This window comes from Panthera uncia (genome assembly GCF_023721935.1).
Source record: "Panthera uncia isolate 11264 chromosome C1 unlocalized genomic scaffold, Puncia_PCG_1.0 HiC_scaffold_3, whole genome shotgun sequence".
Lineage (NCBI taxonomy): Eukaryota > Metazoa > Chordata > Mammalia > Carnivora > Felidae > Panthera > Panthera uncia.
In genome coordinates this window covers 38,598,025-38,614,057 of record NW_026057584.1, presented here as the reverse complement: position 1 = coordinate 38,614,057, position 16,033 = coordinate 38,598,025, and the positions used below count along the sequence as shown (strand labels likewise).

At 40.6% G+C, this 16,033-nt stretch overlaps 1 protein-coding gene across 4 annotated transcripts in view; it reads right to left on the bottom strand.

The window, feature by feature from the left end:
• HECW2 (HECT, C2 and WW domain containing E3 ubiquitin protein ligase 2) overlaps positions 1–16,033 on the bottom strand; it is a 370,790-nt gene that overhangs the window by 152,567 nt on the left and 202,190 nt on the right. For all 4 annotated transcript variants that reach the window (XM_049615928.1, XM_049615927.1, XM_049615926.1 and 1 more), the window contains one exon: positions 3,880–3,987. In XM_049615928.1, coding sequence (XP_049471885.1) covers positions 3,880–3,987 — 108 coding nt within the window. The remainder of the gene's footprint in view (positions 1–3,879; positions 3,988–16,033) is intronic.

Here is a 16,033-nt window from a genome sequence, read left to right as displayed (position 1 = left end):
CCACCCAGGCGCTCCACTAACCTATCATTTATATGTTACTACAAGTTATCTTCTCTTTGCTAAGGGCCAATAGAGCCTAAAATGGCTCTGCTCCTCCTCCTCTGCTAAAGCTCAGCTAAACAATCATGAAAATCAAAGATAGATAATATCGGTGTGGAGGCAGTGGAAACCTAATAGGATTAGCAAATGAACAGGATCCAAAACCTAATGTATGAGAGTGGAAAATAAAAAGCACCAAATCCATCCGAGGGGCAAAAAAAAGGCCTTCTGATGTTGGCAGGAAGGGCCTGGGAATGGAGATATTTAGGGCAAAGGCTCTGAACAGTACCAAGGCCACCTGCCTCCCTTACCTCCCCAAAAAGCCATTCATAAAGCAAAGGCCTTTTGTCAAGGCACCGTATGCTGGCAATCATACTTACTAACCTGAGTGCCAATCAGAGACACAAGCCACTTACACGTCTGATGCTCAGTTTCCTAACCCTGCCCACTTCCCAGGGCTGAGACAGGTAAGATGTGTGAAAGCACTATATCATTTATACAAATATCAATGTTCTGATATTATCCTCAATGATCACAAAGCAGTTTATCACACAGCAATGAAGTTCTAAGCTCATTCACTGATCCAGGATTTAGTGAGCTCCTGGAATAGTGTGTGGCACACAGCTGGCACTTAATAAATACTTCATGATGGCTGGGGAGAGAGAGATGGACAGATGAATAGAGGGAATGAAGGAATGACAAAAGCAGGTCTGAGTGAATGAATGAATGAACGAATGGCCAAAGTCTATGAAAGACTACAAAGAATAACAGAGACATCCTAGTATGATAAGACAACTTTGAAACCTCTTACATTTCAAAGCTCAAGATGCATCCTGCAAAGATGACCCATTCAGCTTCTGCAAGCATAAGCTCATCTGAGGACTATCTGACAGTTTGGTGACAAGTAGGTGCAGAGGAAGCTGATCCTCCTCTCCAGGGTCTAGGAAGGTCATGTGCCCAAAATTACACCTGTCTTTGTCCTTCAAATTCATTTAAGCAGGCCCTGTAATAATAGAAGTCTGGGCTGCCTGCCTCCTCCGGGTTTTTTTCCAGACAAACTAAAGCCATCTTTACATTCAGAAAGAGCTTAGAGGGGGCTCAGATCAAGGTTTGCCCATGCACTTAGGGCAATTTTCAGAGAATTTTAATTTTATTTTGCCTGAACTTCTGTTGAGCTAAAGATAAATTTTCTTTCTGAAGATGAAAGCAAAAGTTTTAAATGTCTCAAGTTTTCAAGATCAGAGGTTGAAAATATAGAAGCTGTCTAACCCCTCCCCACCCAATTTTTAGAAGTTCCACACCATCGGCTCCAGAGGTTCAAGCAAAACTTCACTGTGCCGGAAGTCCCCTTAGGTCTGCTGTAGGGGTTAAAAAAAAAAAGTGATGTCTAAAAGACACGGACTACGCTACTAAGCACTTAGATAAATACCACCTTAGGTTTTTACACGTTGAAAGGATATGAATGTGTGCTGAAAGAAGCCTCATTCTGATTAATGAAGATAAATTTATTCTAAAACCAAACTTTCTGTAATTCTCATTCACCGTCTTGGATTTTAACATACACGACTTTTCCTAGTCCTTACAAAAATTCATTGCTGAATATTGCCAGTTTTATTTTCTCTAGTTTTGTGTGTGAAGAATTGAGATGGAATTTAGAGGAGAAAATAAAACAACAACAAAAACCTACTCTTCATTCCCAACTCCTAGTGTCAATGTCAAGCTTATTTCTATTAAACACTAGAGTGAAGCATAAAGAAAAACATTCAAGACAGAGATATTAGTATATCCTGATCGGCCAGGACGTTACGAATCTCTAACGCTTTGGGGAGGAGAAATAAAATCAATCATGGCAGGGGCACCTGGGTGGCTTAGTTAGTTAAGCGTCTGACTTCGGCCCAAGTCATGATCTCATGGTTCATGAGTTCGAGCCCTGCGTCAGGCTCTGTGCTGACAGCTCGGAGCCTGGAGCCTGCTTTGGATTCTGTGTCTCCCTCTCTCTCTCTGCCCCTCCCCAACTCTCTCTCTCTCTCATTCTGTCAAAAATAAATAAAAGCTTAAAAAAAATCAGTCATGGCAAATGAAATATCTGCAAGTGGGGCTTTTCACAAAAAAAATGTTCCAAATTATAACAGTATGTGATACTAACGTCTTTCCCGGTGTTCACCTGAACCCCATGGTATGAGGCTACACAGTCCATCCGGAGGCAATCATTCCTAGCAGGCTGGCATTTTGGAAGGAACAGGAAGGTTGTTTTACCTTTTCCCCTGGAATTCAGTTGGCAAGATTCTCTGCTACGTCAGCCTCTTAAACCCTGGCATCCTTTCAAAGGAGGAATCACACTGAATGAAAGTAAACCCATTCCATTTTCCCCACTTCTTTTTCTTATTAATAGATGGTACTGCCAGCTGGGCCAAATGTTGGAAAGTAAAGTAGAAAATAAAGTAGAAATAATAAGTAGAAAAACAAATGTCCCATAATCTCACCTCCTAGCAAACAACCCATGTTCACATTTTGGCAAATCTCCTTCCAGACTTTTTCCTATATGTTATGGTATTAGTTAAATTATGTTGTGTGTATCTACCTGTTTTCCCCCTCACTTATTGATATATCATGAACATTTTCCCTTAAAAACTACATTCCCTTTAGGTTTTCAAGAGACCCTAGTCAAATATTGAACTATGAAAAACAGATAGTTCTTAGGAGAGAGAAACATGATTAGAGAAAGTTATAAAATGCTGACTTACCAGTAAGGATGTGGAAGAAATAATCTAATGTCTTTAATGGCAATTCAAAGTAACAGATGTCAATCTTTGAAAATAACTTTTTATATAATAAAAATTTATATACTTGAATAAAAGTAAGCTCATAGCATGTTCCCATTTAATCAAACCTTACTTTATATTTTAAGGTTTAATAAGTACAATCCTTCAGTACTAATATCCACACATACACACACTCTCTCTCTTATATTAAATCTCTTGAATATAGAAAAGTTAATTCTTACACAAACTAAACAACTCAGAAAATTTTTAAATAGCCCATTTTCTACATTAATGAAGAACTGTGTAAATGTAAAAGTTAACTTGAACCACTCAGTAAATCGTGTATTCATTCATGCTTCTATCTAGCCTACAAAAATGTACACACCATGTTCTCAATAACATTAGTGGCAAATATAAATACTCTCCTTCACCCTAAATAAAAAGAGATGAGCTACTTCTGTGAGCCATGTACTATATAGAAGCATTTGTATTTGCAAAGAAATACAACATCAGATCAACGGGGTAATGGCTGAGTTACCTGCAGCCAATTTCTTATTCTTAAAATTGACCTCTATGGCAGTTTGCCCAGACTCTCTCATCTAATTGTAAAGACGAGGACCCGAATGCAACAGTTATTCCACTGCTGGGAAAAATAATAGCAAAGTATTCTAAAGACAAATAAATTTCTTAAGTTAACTGAAATCTTGAATTATTCTTTCTGCTCCCGGAAGTTAATATAATAAATATGAATTACGAATGTAGATACAAGGGTATATAAAAATGTGTAAAGTATTAAAATAACCAAACATGACTTATATACTATGCATTCACAAGATATATGTAATGTGTATATGTATTATACACACACATATATATTTACATACACTTTATTCAAAATATGTGAACATTCTCTAACGAGCATTTTCTAAAACAATATATTTCCCAGTTTGAGGATACATGGCATAAATATGAAAATCAGAGCCAGAAACTTTTATAATAAATTCAGACAAGACTCCCTAGATTTCTGTATATTTATGGAATTTCAGTAACAAACTTCTACTTCTCGCTGAGTACTTACGTTCCATGAAATAGGGCCCAGGCTCAATTCTCCATACGATTTGCCCTTTTTGGGTTCCAGTCACACCCCTGTTTTTAGAATCCCAGAAGTTGGCTGGAGAATTCTCATCTGGAAAAACCAAACAAACACTTTTTCAGCTTAATCACAACCTATGTCTCCTCCCTTAGTTCAGACTAATACAAGTTAAAATAAAAGGAGAATAAAAAGGAAATAAAATAAAAGGAAAAAAGGAAATAAGAGGAAAAAAAGATAAAGGGGGAAATATTAATGAACACTATTATTACTGACCAGCTCCCAGCAGATTATTACCCTGCATTTCTGTCCTTGCACGGATACTGAGGAACTGGGGACAGGGTGGAAAGAAGTTGGCATTTGTGGGCTTGGCCCAGTTAATCAATGTTGCCAAAAGGCAAAACTGGGAAGAACACAGGCTACAACTATCTCAGCGTCAATGGTGAGCTGATATGTAAGGAAGGAGTTGGGTGTGCTCCCATCTATAAAATCCTATATAAAAAAGAAAGGAAGAGCATAATTGAGAGAATATAATAGAACTTAAAATGGCATTTAAAAAGGGGGGGGGGGCATTAAGCTATGAAAATGAGTGAGGACACAGTATGGCTTTGCTACGAACAGTGTTTGGGAGATACCAACCGAGTCACCATGTCTGCTAGGATAATCTTTTACAAAAGGCCAGAGGCCGTAAACCTCAAACAACACAAAAGGAGAGAAAGAATGTTTAGGCTTTTGTATGGATAGTAACCTGAAGAATCAGCCTGACAGCAGCATTTTCCAAGCTTTCTGACCTCCTGGCACACAGAAAAGGGTAATATTTGTAGGACACACTGGGATAAATGAAAGACATGCTTATAACTTAAAAGGGCAGGCAGGGAAACTCTGGCTGCACCCAGCTCTGCCCCATCACCTCAAAGGGTGAAAGGATTCATATTCTATAATTTGCCCTCATCACACTAGTTTGAAGTTCTGTCCTAGGGCCCAGAATAGAAAATAAAACTGAAAACATGAAAAGAAGACCATTCAGAGTTTTACAGGCACATGAAAATGTATACAGTGATACTGGCTCTTAAAGTCAGATATTTTCATTTGTTTCCCCAAACCCCTTTCCCAGGAGGAAAGATTAAAGATACATTTTAACTGAGAGCTGGGATAAATTAGACATGGTGAAGTAAGAGCTACACCAAAATAAAGTAAAGCTGGAGAAAAGGTCCCAAGCTCAAGGGAATAGGCCTGAGAAGAAACGTCCCCTGCAACAAAGGGGGCACCAGGGTGGCTCAGTCAGTTAAGCATCGGACACTTGATTTCATTGCAGGTCGCGAGGTCACCGTTTCAGGAGTTCAAGCCCCACGTCCCTCTTGAGATTGTCCCTCTCTCTCTGCTCCTCCCCTTCCATTCTCTGTCTTTCCGAAAATAAATAAATAAACTTAAAAAAAGAAAAAGAAAAACCTCCCTTTTTTTCACACTTCTGAGCGTGAAAGAACTAGAAACATGGGCCATAGCGAGGAGTCAGATAATCCAGCTCTGGGAGACTTCTGTCTGTGTCTGTGGTTGCACTTGGAGCCTACTATTTTCATCATATTCATAAGTCAAAGAACTCTAGGAGGAAAGGTCCTCCCATGCCATCTGCATTAGGCACATTGCAAGCTAAAGATTCTTTCTGTGAAAAGCCAAGAAGGAGCCACTGTTCTTTATAAGAATGGAAAAGCATAAACACTCATGCCATCACCTGCTCTCCTAAACAAACAACACAAGGCACACCACTCCATTCCATCACAGACATAGAACAACAATGCCAATATTTTTTTAATGTTTATTTATTTTTGAGAGAGAGAGAGAGAAAATGAACACAAGCAGGGGAGGAACAGAGAGAGAGGGAGACACAGAATGTGAAACGGGCTTCAGGCTCTGAGCTGTCAGCACAGAGCCCGACGCAGGGCTCAAACCCACGAGCTGTGAGATCATGACCTGAGTTGAAGTCAGACACTCAACCACCTGAGCCACCCAGGGGCCCCAACAATGTCAATATTTATTTTTTTATTTTTTTTTTATTTTTTTTAATCTTTATTTATTTTTCAGAGAGAGAGATAGAGCGTGAGCAGGGGAGGAACAGAGAGAGAAGGAGACAGAATCTGAAGCAGGCTTCAGGCTCTGAGCTGTCAGCACAGAGTCCGACGTGGGGCTCGAACCCACGAACTGTGAGATCATGACCTGAGCCGAAGTTGGACACTTAACCGACTGAGCCACTCAGGCACCCCAACAATGTCAATATTTAAAAGGCAGTCACCTAAACCTGGTTGTGAAAGATGTCATGTGGCTCCTCGGGGCAGATCTCAATCACTGCCTATCCACTGAGCTTCTTCCTTGCCAACTAAACCCCAATTTTATCCAAGGCAACAATGTTTCCAGTTAAAAATATTCATCTCTCCAGAATCTCTTGCAGCTAAAGGTAGCATGTGATCTAGTTATGGCCAGTAGGGTGTAAGTGGAAGTCTACTGGATGGGACTTCTGAGAAAGCTATCATTTTCCTGATTAAAAAGAGGACGGATTTGGGGCACCTGGGTGGCTCAGTCGGGTAAGCATCCCACTCTTGATTTCTGCTCAGTTCATGATCCCATGGTTTGTGGGATCGAGCCCTGCACTGGGATCTGTGCTGACAGAGCAGAGCCTACTTAGGACTCTCTCTTTCTTTCTCTGCTCTTCCCAGCTCTACAGGACAGACCCAGCAATCCTATTTTGCTCTTCCCTCTCCCCTCTTCTTGGATGAGAACCATACACTAAGGATGGCAGAGCCAGAAGCTAGGAGTAACCATGATGAGTCCTTTAGTCCTGAACTACCTGCCTTCAGACTTCTTGCTACCTATGCAAAAATAAATTCCTATTTGGTTAAGCCCCCGTGGTTGGGTTTCTGTTACTTGCAGTTTAACACAATTCCTAACAGAAATACCTGTTAAAAATCAACCAGTGATTTAGACTCATCATGCCCGAATCCCTGTGACTGCATCACTGCTTCAGGCTAGACAACAAAGTACTTGCTACCCTTCTAAAAGATAGTTTAATGGGCAGAGGTGCTTAGGTGGAAGGAGTGATTCTCATGTTTCTGCAAATAAATGTACTATTTTTAAGCTATTGGTCACTTGGAAGGCACAGAAAGCCGGACCCTGGAAGGAACAGAATATATGCATCGGGAGTAGACAGTGCCCAGCTATGCAAAATACTTTTTTAGAAGCATGGCTATGCACATAACACATTTCTGAAAATCCTGTTGTGAGAGTTTCCTCTTGGGGCCTCAGGAAAGACGAAGTAGCATTGCATCTTCCTTTAGGGAGCAATCAGCAGGATCACAGCGATAAAAAGCAGTGGTAATAAAATTGTACTTGTTAATGCAACCTCACACTAAGGTTTGTACTTCTGCTGTTACCCACCTTTTCTCCCAAAACCATCAGGTAAGCCAAATGAAGTACAGATTCCTTTTCTTTTCTTTTCTTTTCTTTTTTGTTTTAAAGTTTATTTATTTTTGAGAGAGAGAGAGAGAGAGAGAGAGAGCAAGCAGGGGAGGGGAAGAGAGAGAAGGGGACAGAGGATTTGAAGTAGGCTCTGCACTGACAGCAAAGAACCTGATGCGGGGCTCAAACTCACAAACTGTGAGATCATGACCTGAGCCGACGTCTGACACTTAACCAACTGAGCCACTCAGGCGCCCCAAAGTACGCATTTCTGACACAAACTTGGGAAAAAGGACCACTGAGGAGCAGAAATAGAATGGGAGGTGGTAATGGGATGCAAACTATTGCAAGTGGTCTGAGTCCCGAACAGAAAGTGATGCCTGAGCTACACGTCACGTACACATTCCTAGAAAAAGAACTTTGACAGAGAACCACTATAGGCATCTCTTATTCCAAGAAGGGTCACTGATAACTCTTTGCCAGCCACATCCACTTCAAGGTAGAAATACTATACTATGTGAATAGGAAATAAGGGAGAACAGGAATGGGTGCTTGCTTCTAAGACCTTTAACCAAGAAATGTATCTAGAGCATAAATTAGAAAAAAAAAAAAAAAAGCAAACAAACAAACAAACAAAAACAGGGGAGGAGGGGTGCCTGGGTGGTTCAGTCAGTTAAGTGTCTGACTCTTGATTTTGGCTTGGGTCATAACCTCACAGTTTGTGGGTTCAAGCCCCAAGTCAGGCTCAGCGCTCACAGCACATAGCCTACTTGGGATTCTCTTTCTTTCTGTCCTTTCTGCACGCACGCACATAAGAAACAGATCTAGAGTCACGTGTTCAATTTATCCCTCAGCTCCTGTTAGGTTGGGATAAGCCATATATCTCTGACTTGAATTCCCCTCTTTGGTTCATAGGTGATGTGGACAACTCCATTTGGTTACGTTTGTATTTAAAGAAAAACAGACTATCCCCTTGAAGCAAAATGCTGAAAATGTACCAGGACTATTTAGGCTCATCTGGAACTCAAATGTGCCATATATGATGAGAAATGGGTCAGAATTAGGATAGGCAGGCCTAGAGCAGAAGTTTGATGGATCTGTTCTGATTTAAAATGCGACAGCAAGAGACCATCCTGTAAATCTCCATAGGGAAGATCTCATTCCCCACCAGGCATAGTGTTTGTCACATAGAAGATACTCAAGTTGATTAATACTGTTTATTCTGGATTGAAATTTTTCTCTGATGAGATTATGTTTCTGATAATTCATTATCCCTGACAGATACAAGCATTCCTGCCATCGAGTGGCAGTTACCCTTAATTGAAAATACCAAGTCCATATAAATAAACTAGCTTAGGGGCAAACAGGACAAATTATTCTGATACGACTATCACAACCTCCATCACTACAATGGCTCCTACGGATGCTAGCTGGCCCACCTCTGGCCAGCCTTGCTCACACCATATAAAGAACAGCTAAAATGACTCATTCCTTGTATTTCAAGAAGACCAATTTTAATTGGTCCCTCAGAGTAAAATTTCGTCTTTAAGTAGGTTAACACTTTGTTTAGGTTGAGGTCAATTCTAGTCTAGACCCAGAACACCTTATCCGTGACAGTATTTCTTTTTTTTTTTTTAATTTTTTTTACGTTTATTTATTTCTGAGACAGAGAGAGACAGAGCATGAGTGGGGAGGGGCAGAGGGAGAGGGAGACACAGAATCCGGACCAGGCTCCAGGCTCTGAGCTGTCAGCACAGAGCCCGATGCGGGGCTCCAACTCACAAACTGTGAGATCATGACCTGAGCCGAAGTCGGTCACTCAACCGACTGAGCCACCCAGGCACCCCTCTGTGACAGTATTTCTATGCTGAGATCTACTTTTCATGGATATCTGAGGACAGTTTATTTTTTCCCAGACTGTAGGAGTTATTTTTCTTTCTCCTCATCTAACATGCATATTAGGTGATTTGGTCTTTTTTAAATGTCCCTACTCCAAATAAGAAAAATAGTTGAGTATAAAATCGTATACCAAAGAAAGGGTTCTAAATCCCTTATGAGTAGAATGTAGACATAATTATAAATCTATTTTCCCCCCACTAAATAAAGGTTCTGATTGATCAAAGAAATGTTGGCCTTTAAAGCCAACTATCAATTGGTGCATTTATACTTAGTTACTTCCTTTCTCCATTTCTCTTAACAAATATTCAAATCTGTCCCACCGTCCTCACATCCCATAGCTAATTTCCAAGCTCCTACTTGGAGCAGGGTAGCATCCAAACCATGGAGAACATGAGGTCTCATTTCCCTAATGCCCTCTTTGCTGGGTCCATACCTACTCCTTGCCTTCTTTTACAGGGTTCTACCCTGTTATGGTGGAGCCTTTGACCCAATCCTCTCCATCAGTCACCTCTCACCTTGATTTTTACTTCTTCCTTTCAACCTAAAAACATGTCAGCTTCTGTGAGGCACACTCTCCTGGTTTTGCTTTTGCTCTTTGAATATTACCTTCCTTGTTCCCTTTCCCATTCTCCTTCTTATTTCCCTTCCTTTTAGGATTCAAATGTCTGTTTTCCAACTGAAATAGTCTATTTTCTAGGAGTGCATATTTTAGAGACTTAGGTAACTTTCAGGCTGGAATATAATCACAAAAAAGTAACACTGAAGATGTTTAATTCATGTACCTAAATACCTTCTCTAAATCTAATCTTGTTTGTTAGGGTTTATATAAAGCTTGTCCACTCATGTCTCATATGTCTTCTTTGTTCTCTTACAAGTCTCGTTGGCGGTACATTTTCTCTAAATAGAAAAGCAAAGTACACACACAAAAAAAGCCTTAAAATCCTTTTAATATAATTTTATACCTGTTTATGAATATTATGGGAACACAATCAAGGAAACTTGTGAAAATCTCACTCTTGCCTATTTTAACAATCCATGATACTTTTGTGAAGTGATTTCATTTAGTGTTTTTTTTTAATTACTCTTTAGGACTATTTCAATTCATTCTGTTATTAATACTGGAATTAAACCTAGTAAGTCCGATTCTCCAAAGGAGAAACAAATTAAGTGTTTGGACCCAGAAAACAAAGGCACAGAGCTAGAAGATTGCCACACACAACTCTCTTAACTATATTGTTTTGTGGTGGCTCAGAGAATTTTCTCAGGTCTAATTAATAAGGTTAAAAACAGGCCCCTTTTCCTACATTAAAACCATAGTATCTTTAGGAGGAACACATCAGGGCCTTAAACAAAATCTCTGTAAGCAGACTTAACATCTCCTGCACATTCACTAGGTCACAAATCATCCTTGGCTACTTCCCCTTTACCTAATTGATCCTCCATAGCAATGATTACCCAACTTCATTACTCACAGTGAATATCCTGCAGGCTTCATTTAAAATGCAGATTCCTGCCCTGCTCTTCCAGAGATTTTTGGTTCAGTAGGTTTGAGTCAGGATGCAGGAAACAGAATTCTAGCAAGTACCCTAGGGAGCTGATTCTGATACGGATACTACAAAGACCACACATGATAAAACTCTGTTCCATGGTTATTTCCAGGGATATTGAGCAATCACAGCGATGTTTTGGACACTGTACTTCTCTTTGACTACTGTGCCTCCAATTTGTCAGCTTGTGCATTCATTCGGTCACTCATTCATTCATGAAAAGCATTTACGGACTGCCCCCTATGGAATATAAGGAACACCCATTTCCTGCCATCAGGAGTCCCCAGTGTGGTGGGGGAAGACTGGCACATAAGGTACAATGCAATGTGAAGAATGCTATGACCAAGGTGTACATACTTTATAAAGTGTTAAAGAGGAACAGAGAAGGAATAATTATCAATCCCCATGACTGTGTGTAATTCATACGGCTCGGGATCTACCGAGTTTGATGTATATTTGGGAGGCACATATGGAGATATCCTCTGGAAGATCTACACATTTAAGCCAGTCATTAAGGTGTCTCATCCATTCCTTTGCTTCACTGCTCCATAGACATATTGCTTTACCTCCCAGGGTTCATTTTTTAGTTCTATGAGTGGTCATCAGAAGCAGCAAACAAGTGGCCATGTTTAGAGCTGAATTCAGTGGTAAAAGTTACTGTTGCTGCCTGGGTCCCAGGATGTTATCTTTTTCATCCTTAGAAAAGTAAGATTAATTATATTAATGTACAACATGATTGTAAAGAGTAATTTAAATAATGAATTCTCTTTTAAAATGACACTAAAAACTAAAATAATGTAAGCAGAAAGACTTGTAATTTTTTTTTAAACTCTTCCTTCCCCATAATATTTCATACACAGAGATCAGTGTGAAAAATTACCTTTAAAAGATTATTTTTTTCCTGATTCTGGATTCCAGAAAAAGGACTCTGAATAGGCTTTTAAGATAATATATAGGAGACATGACCAGACATCTCAAACATATCCAAACATAATTTGGATTTGGAAATGTTTCTATGACTGTTAATATTTCCAAAACCTGCATACAGTGCTGGAGATAAAATATGAACAAAACTGCTTATATTCAAAGCCCTCCTCTTCTATCAATCAACCCAGGAGAGTTAAGACACGGTGAAGAATTTTTTGAGAAAGACGCCATGTGACAGATTGTGCCAGAGAAATGAAAAATGATGCTTGCAACTTTTATTTTGCTTTCAAGTAATCCCTCCCCACATTTTCTCACAAATGGCATAAACACCTAAGTTGTTTTAAATTGTTTTTTAGATACAAATTGAAGTTATATTCAATGTTATATTCAATGTTACATATGTCTTAAGATTGGATCACACAGGGGCCTGGTTTGTTCTGGCTATACTCAAAACTTAGATGCCCTGGGATTTGGGATTTGGAAAGTAATATTAAGCTCCAATTTGAATCAAAATGATCATTATAAATTTTTTTTAACGTTTATTTATTTTTGAGACAGAGAGAGACAGAGCATGAACAGGGGAGGGTCAGAGAGAGAGAGGGAGACACAGAATCCAAAACAGGCTCCAGGCTCCGAGCTGTCAGCACAGAGCCCGACGCGGGGCTTGAACTCACGAACCGCGAGATCATGACCTGAGCCAAAGTGGGATGCTTAACTGACTGAGCCACCCAGGCGCCCCAAAATGATCATTATAGATCTGGGCAAAGACCACACCTTCACAGGGACTGTTTGACTGTTTTTAACAATTTTTGCAAAAATTTTTGCAAAATTTTTACCAGAATGTTCTAGGCAGGTTATGGAATCCTGCTGCTGCAATGTGACAGGAAAACTCTGACAATGACTTTGGGATCTGAACTACATCCCAAGGGAGGGGTGAGTCTTTACTACGGATTGCACTACACAAGAACACCAATCTTATGCAGCACTATGAGAATTCATCAACAAATTCCTCATGAATTTGCAACTGTGGCATTAGTTTTAACCCAGTCTCCCTAGATGCCCAATTCGTTACACTGAAGCTCTCTCTGGTTGAAAAAAGAGCAAGTGTCAGATCAATCCAGATACCACACTGCCAGCTGAGCATGTACCCACTAACGACTGTGGCCTGGTAGGTAGTCAACTGAGTAGCTATCTTCCCATAGATACCAGAAGGAGTGGCTGATTGCACTGTGCCAGAGATGGGAGAAGAAGGCACAGCACACCACAGGACAAAGAAGCAACAGAGGCTGAGAAGAGCTGATGACAAGTCTGTAAGGTCTGGCCTTGGGGATTCATGTGCTCTGAAAGGCACGTGTATCACTGCACTGGCCGGCAGGGTGGGCGCCTGTGTGTTGATTCAAGGCCACTCACCTGCAAGTATGAGAGAGATGTCTATGGATGTCTCCTCTAGGCAGGCCATCTACCAGGGGTGGGGGAGCCCAACTCGGAGAATGTGAAATCTTTCACTAGATCCACACTGGGTGATACAGACAAGTCCTAAGCACACCCCTGAGGAGGCCTCCTGAACATTCACACCTCCAGACATACTGAGCAGAGGCAAGATGCTCTGCTAAGCAACTTCCCATGTAAGATACCTGATCCCAAACTATTCGACCAAACACTCATTTTGACAGGGAGGGAACCACCAAGAGATCAGTGAGAAGCAACACTTGAACTCATTTTGCCAAATACCTTCTGAGAGTTTTCAGTCACGGCCCAGAACACCAGACAGTAAAGAGCAGTTCAGAGATGGCTTATATGTCAGGCACTGTCTTACCGCTTTGTCTTTACCAGTTCACGGACACCTCTAACAATCCTTTGAGGTTGGCACCGCTATCAGATTCTTAATGATGGGAACTAAAGCACAGAGACGTTAGAAAATCTGTCCATGATCCCAAAACTAGTATGTGCAGCATGTTCCTTGATACTATACCACACCTTCTATCTAGACCACTGTGAAGAATTTGGATTCCATGCTGATAGGAGGTCACTGGAAGACTCGAAGCAGGGGAGTAACATGATCCATGTTTTTTGTTTTTTTTTAATCCTCCTGGCTGCTGTGTGCAGAGTGGGCTGTAGGAGGGCAAGAGAGGATGGCCCACCATGCTTCGCGCCCAGGCCCAGCACTGAGTGTTGGAACCATAACCTAAACGTGACCCTCCTCCGTCTCCATCTTTCCTGTGTAGACAGAGCTGCAGCAGCTATAAATAGCCTCCCTGAGTGCAAAAGGCTGGCAATCAATTCCAGACTCGTCAGTCCAATGACCCTGCGAGGTGACCCATCCGTCTCTAAGCTCTCTCCAAGTCCAACCACCATCCTGGATTTCACTCTCTAAGCCCTTCCTCTCCCCTCTTTATCCAAACAACTCTCAAAAATCCAACTTTCCCACACTCAACCCTAATTTGTCAAGACAGAAAGCTCAGATTCTCCATCACTTAGTAACTCAATAAAGTTCCTAACGCAACATATTTAATTTATCACTGGCATTTAGTCCACATGGGCCTTCTATTCACCCACAGAAGTATGCTTTATGTTTTTAGGTACCTACCACTTATTTCAAGGACCAAGAGAGTAATACACTGCCTGATAATGAAGCTGTCGGGCAGTGGCTCTTAGGTGATGGTTAAGATCCCAGAACTTTGAGAAACAGCAGACCTGAGGTTAAATTCCACCTCTCTCGTTTGCTGAAACCATAACCTTATGCAAGTCTTAAAACTGCACAGACTCCATTTCTTCAATCTATCAAATGATAACAGCACCAAGCTCAGAAAACTGTGAGGAGTACATGGGTACAGTATTTGAACCTGGCACATATTTAGGAGCTAAATGTGTGGGGTTTAAAAATCTCTTAATCCATTTCTTCCTTCTTTCTAAGAAGTTACGTTTTTCCTTTAATACTCAAAAGCACAGTTCCTCAATCTCATTTCCTTAGGTTTTACTTGTTAAATTTCTTTTAAATAAATTCATTTTATTTTAATTTCTCATAAATATATATAAAACAAAAGTATGCTTACTTATGTCTTGGGAGACTGTTTTCTTTTTTTTTTAATTTTTTTTAATGTTTATTTTTGAGAGAGAAAGAGAGAGAGAGAGAGAGACAGAGAGAGAGACAGAGAGAGGCAGGGCACAAGCAGGGGAGGGGCTGAGGGAGAGGGAGACCAAATCCTAAGCAGGCTCCAGGCTCCAAGCTGTCAGCACAGAGCCCAATGCGGGGATCAAACCCATGAACCGTAAGATCATGACCTGAGCCCACATCGGACGCTTAACTGACTGAGCCACCCAGGCGCCCCTGGAGACTGTTTTCTTAATCTGGATGCCAAATGAGTGTGCAACAAAAGTGCAGTCCATACGTACACCAATAGCACATTATGCCATTACATGTGAATACAGTCTCTCACACAGAGTGTACCAGTCTGTGCAGTTCTTAGGTGGAAGGTCACTCAAAGCCTAAAATTCTGTCAGGCTTTAAGCTCAGCCTAATAAAGACAGGCAGAGATGCCCTCATCTTCCTACACAATGAAACATGGATTGGGTGGTACTATGTGTGTTCAAAAGTTGCCAGGAATGACAATGAGGTGTTAATTCTATATCCCTCTTTCTTTCTTCTAATTACTTATTTATTTTTATTTATTTATTTTAATTTTGAGAGAGAGGAAGACAAGCAAGGGAGGGCCAGAGAGAGAGGGGGACAGAGGATCTGAAGCAGGCTCTATGCTGACAGCAGAGAGCCCGATGTGGGGCTTGAACTCACTAACTGTGAGATCATGACCTGAGCTGAAGTCAGATGCTTAACTGACTGAGCCACCCAGGGGCCCCTAATTATTATTTTTTTAAATGTCATATACACACTAATTTATCACTCAAAGATAAACCTTTTTAATACTAAATGAAGTTTAGAAGCAACCTCTAAGATGCTTCAGGATGTTACTATTACATGAACCTAATAGCTACAGATTCTGAGAAATGTGCAACCATTATAAAATATAAAGTTCAATGCAAAAGCATCCTTTGGTTGGGGATAAATTACACCTTTGATCTTAGTGAGCTCATACAACAAGGATCAGGAACTTTCATAGCTAACTTTATGTAAAGAAGGAGGTTACCCTTATTGAAGTGAACCAAATATTTATTGGAGCTGATTCAAACTCAGTATGAAAATATTAGTTGGAAGTATATGAGAGCAATCGTTCTGGAACATTCATTGCTACTAATCCTAAAGAATAATCTTGCAGATGTGGCTAGTCCCTGCGGGTGCCTCCCCAAAATGGCTTGACCAGAGAGGC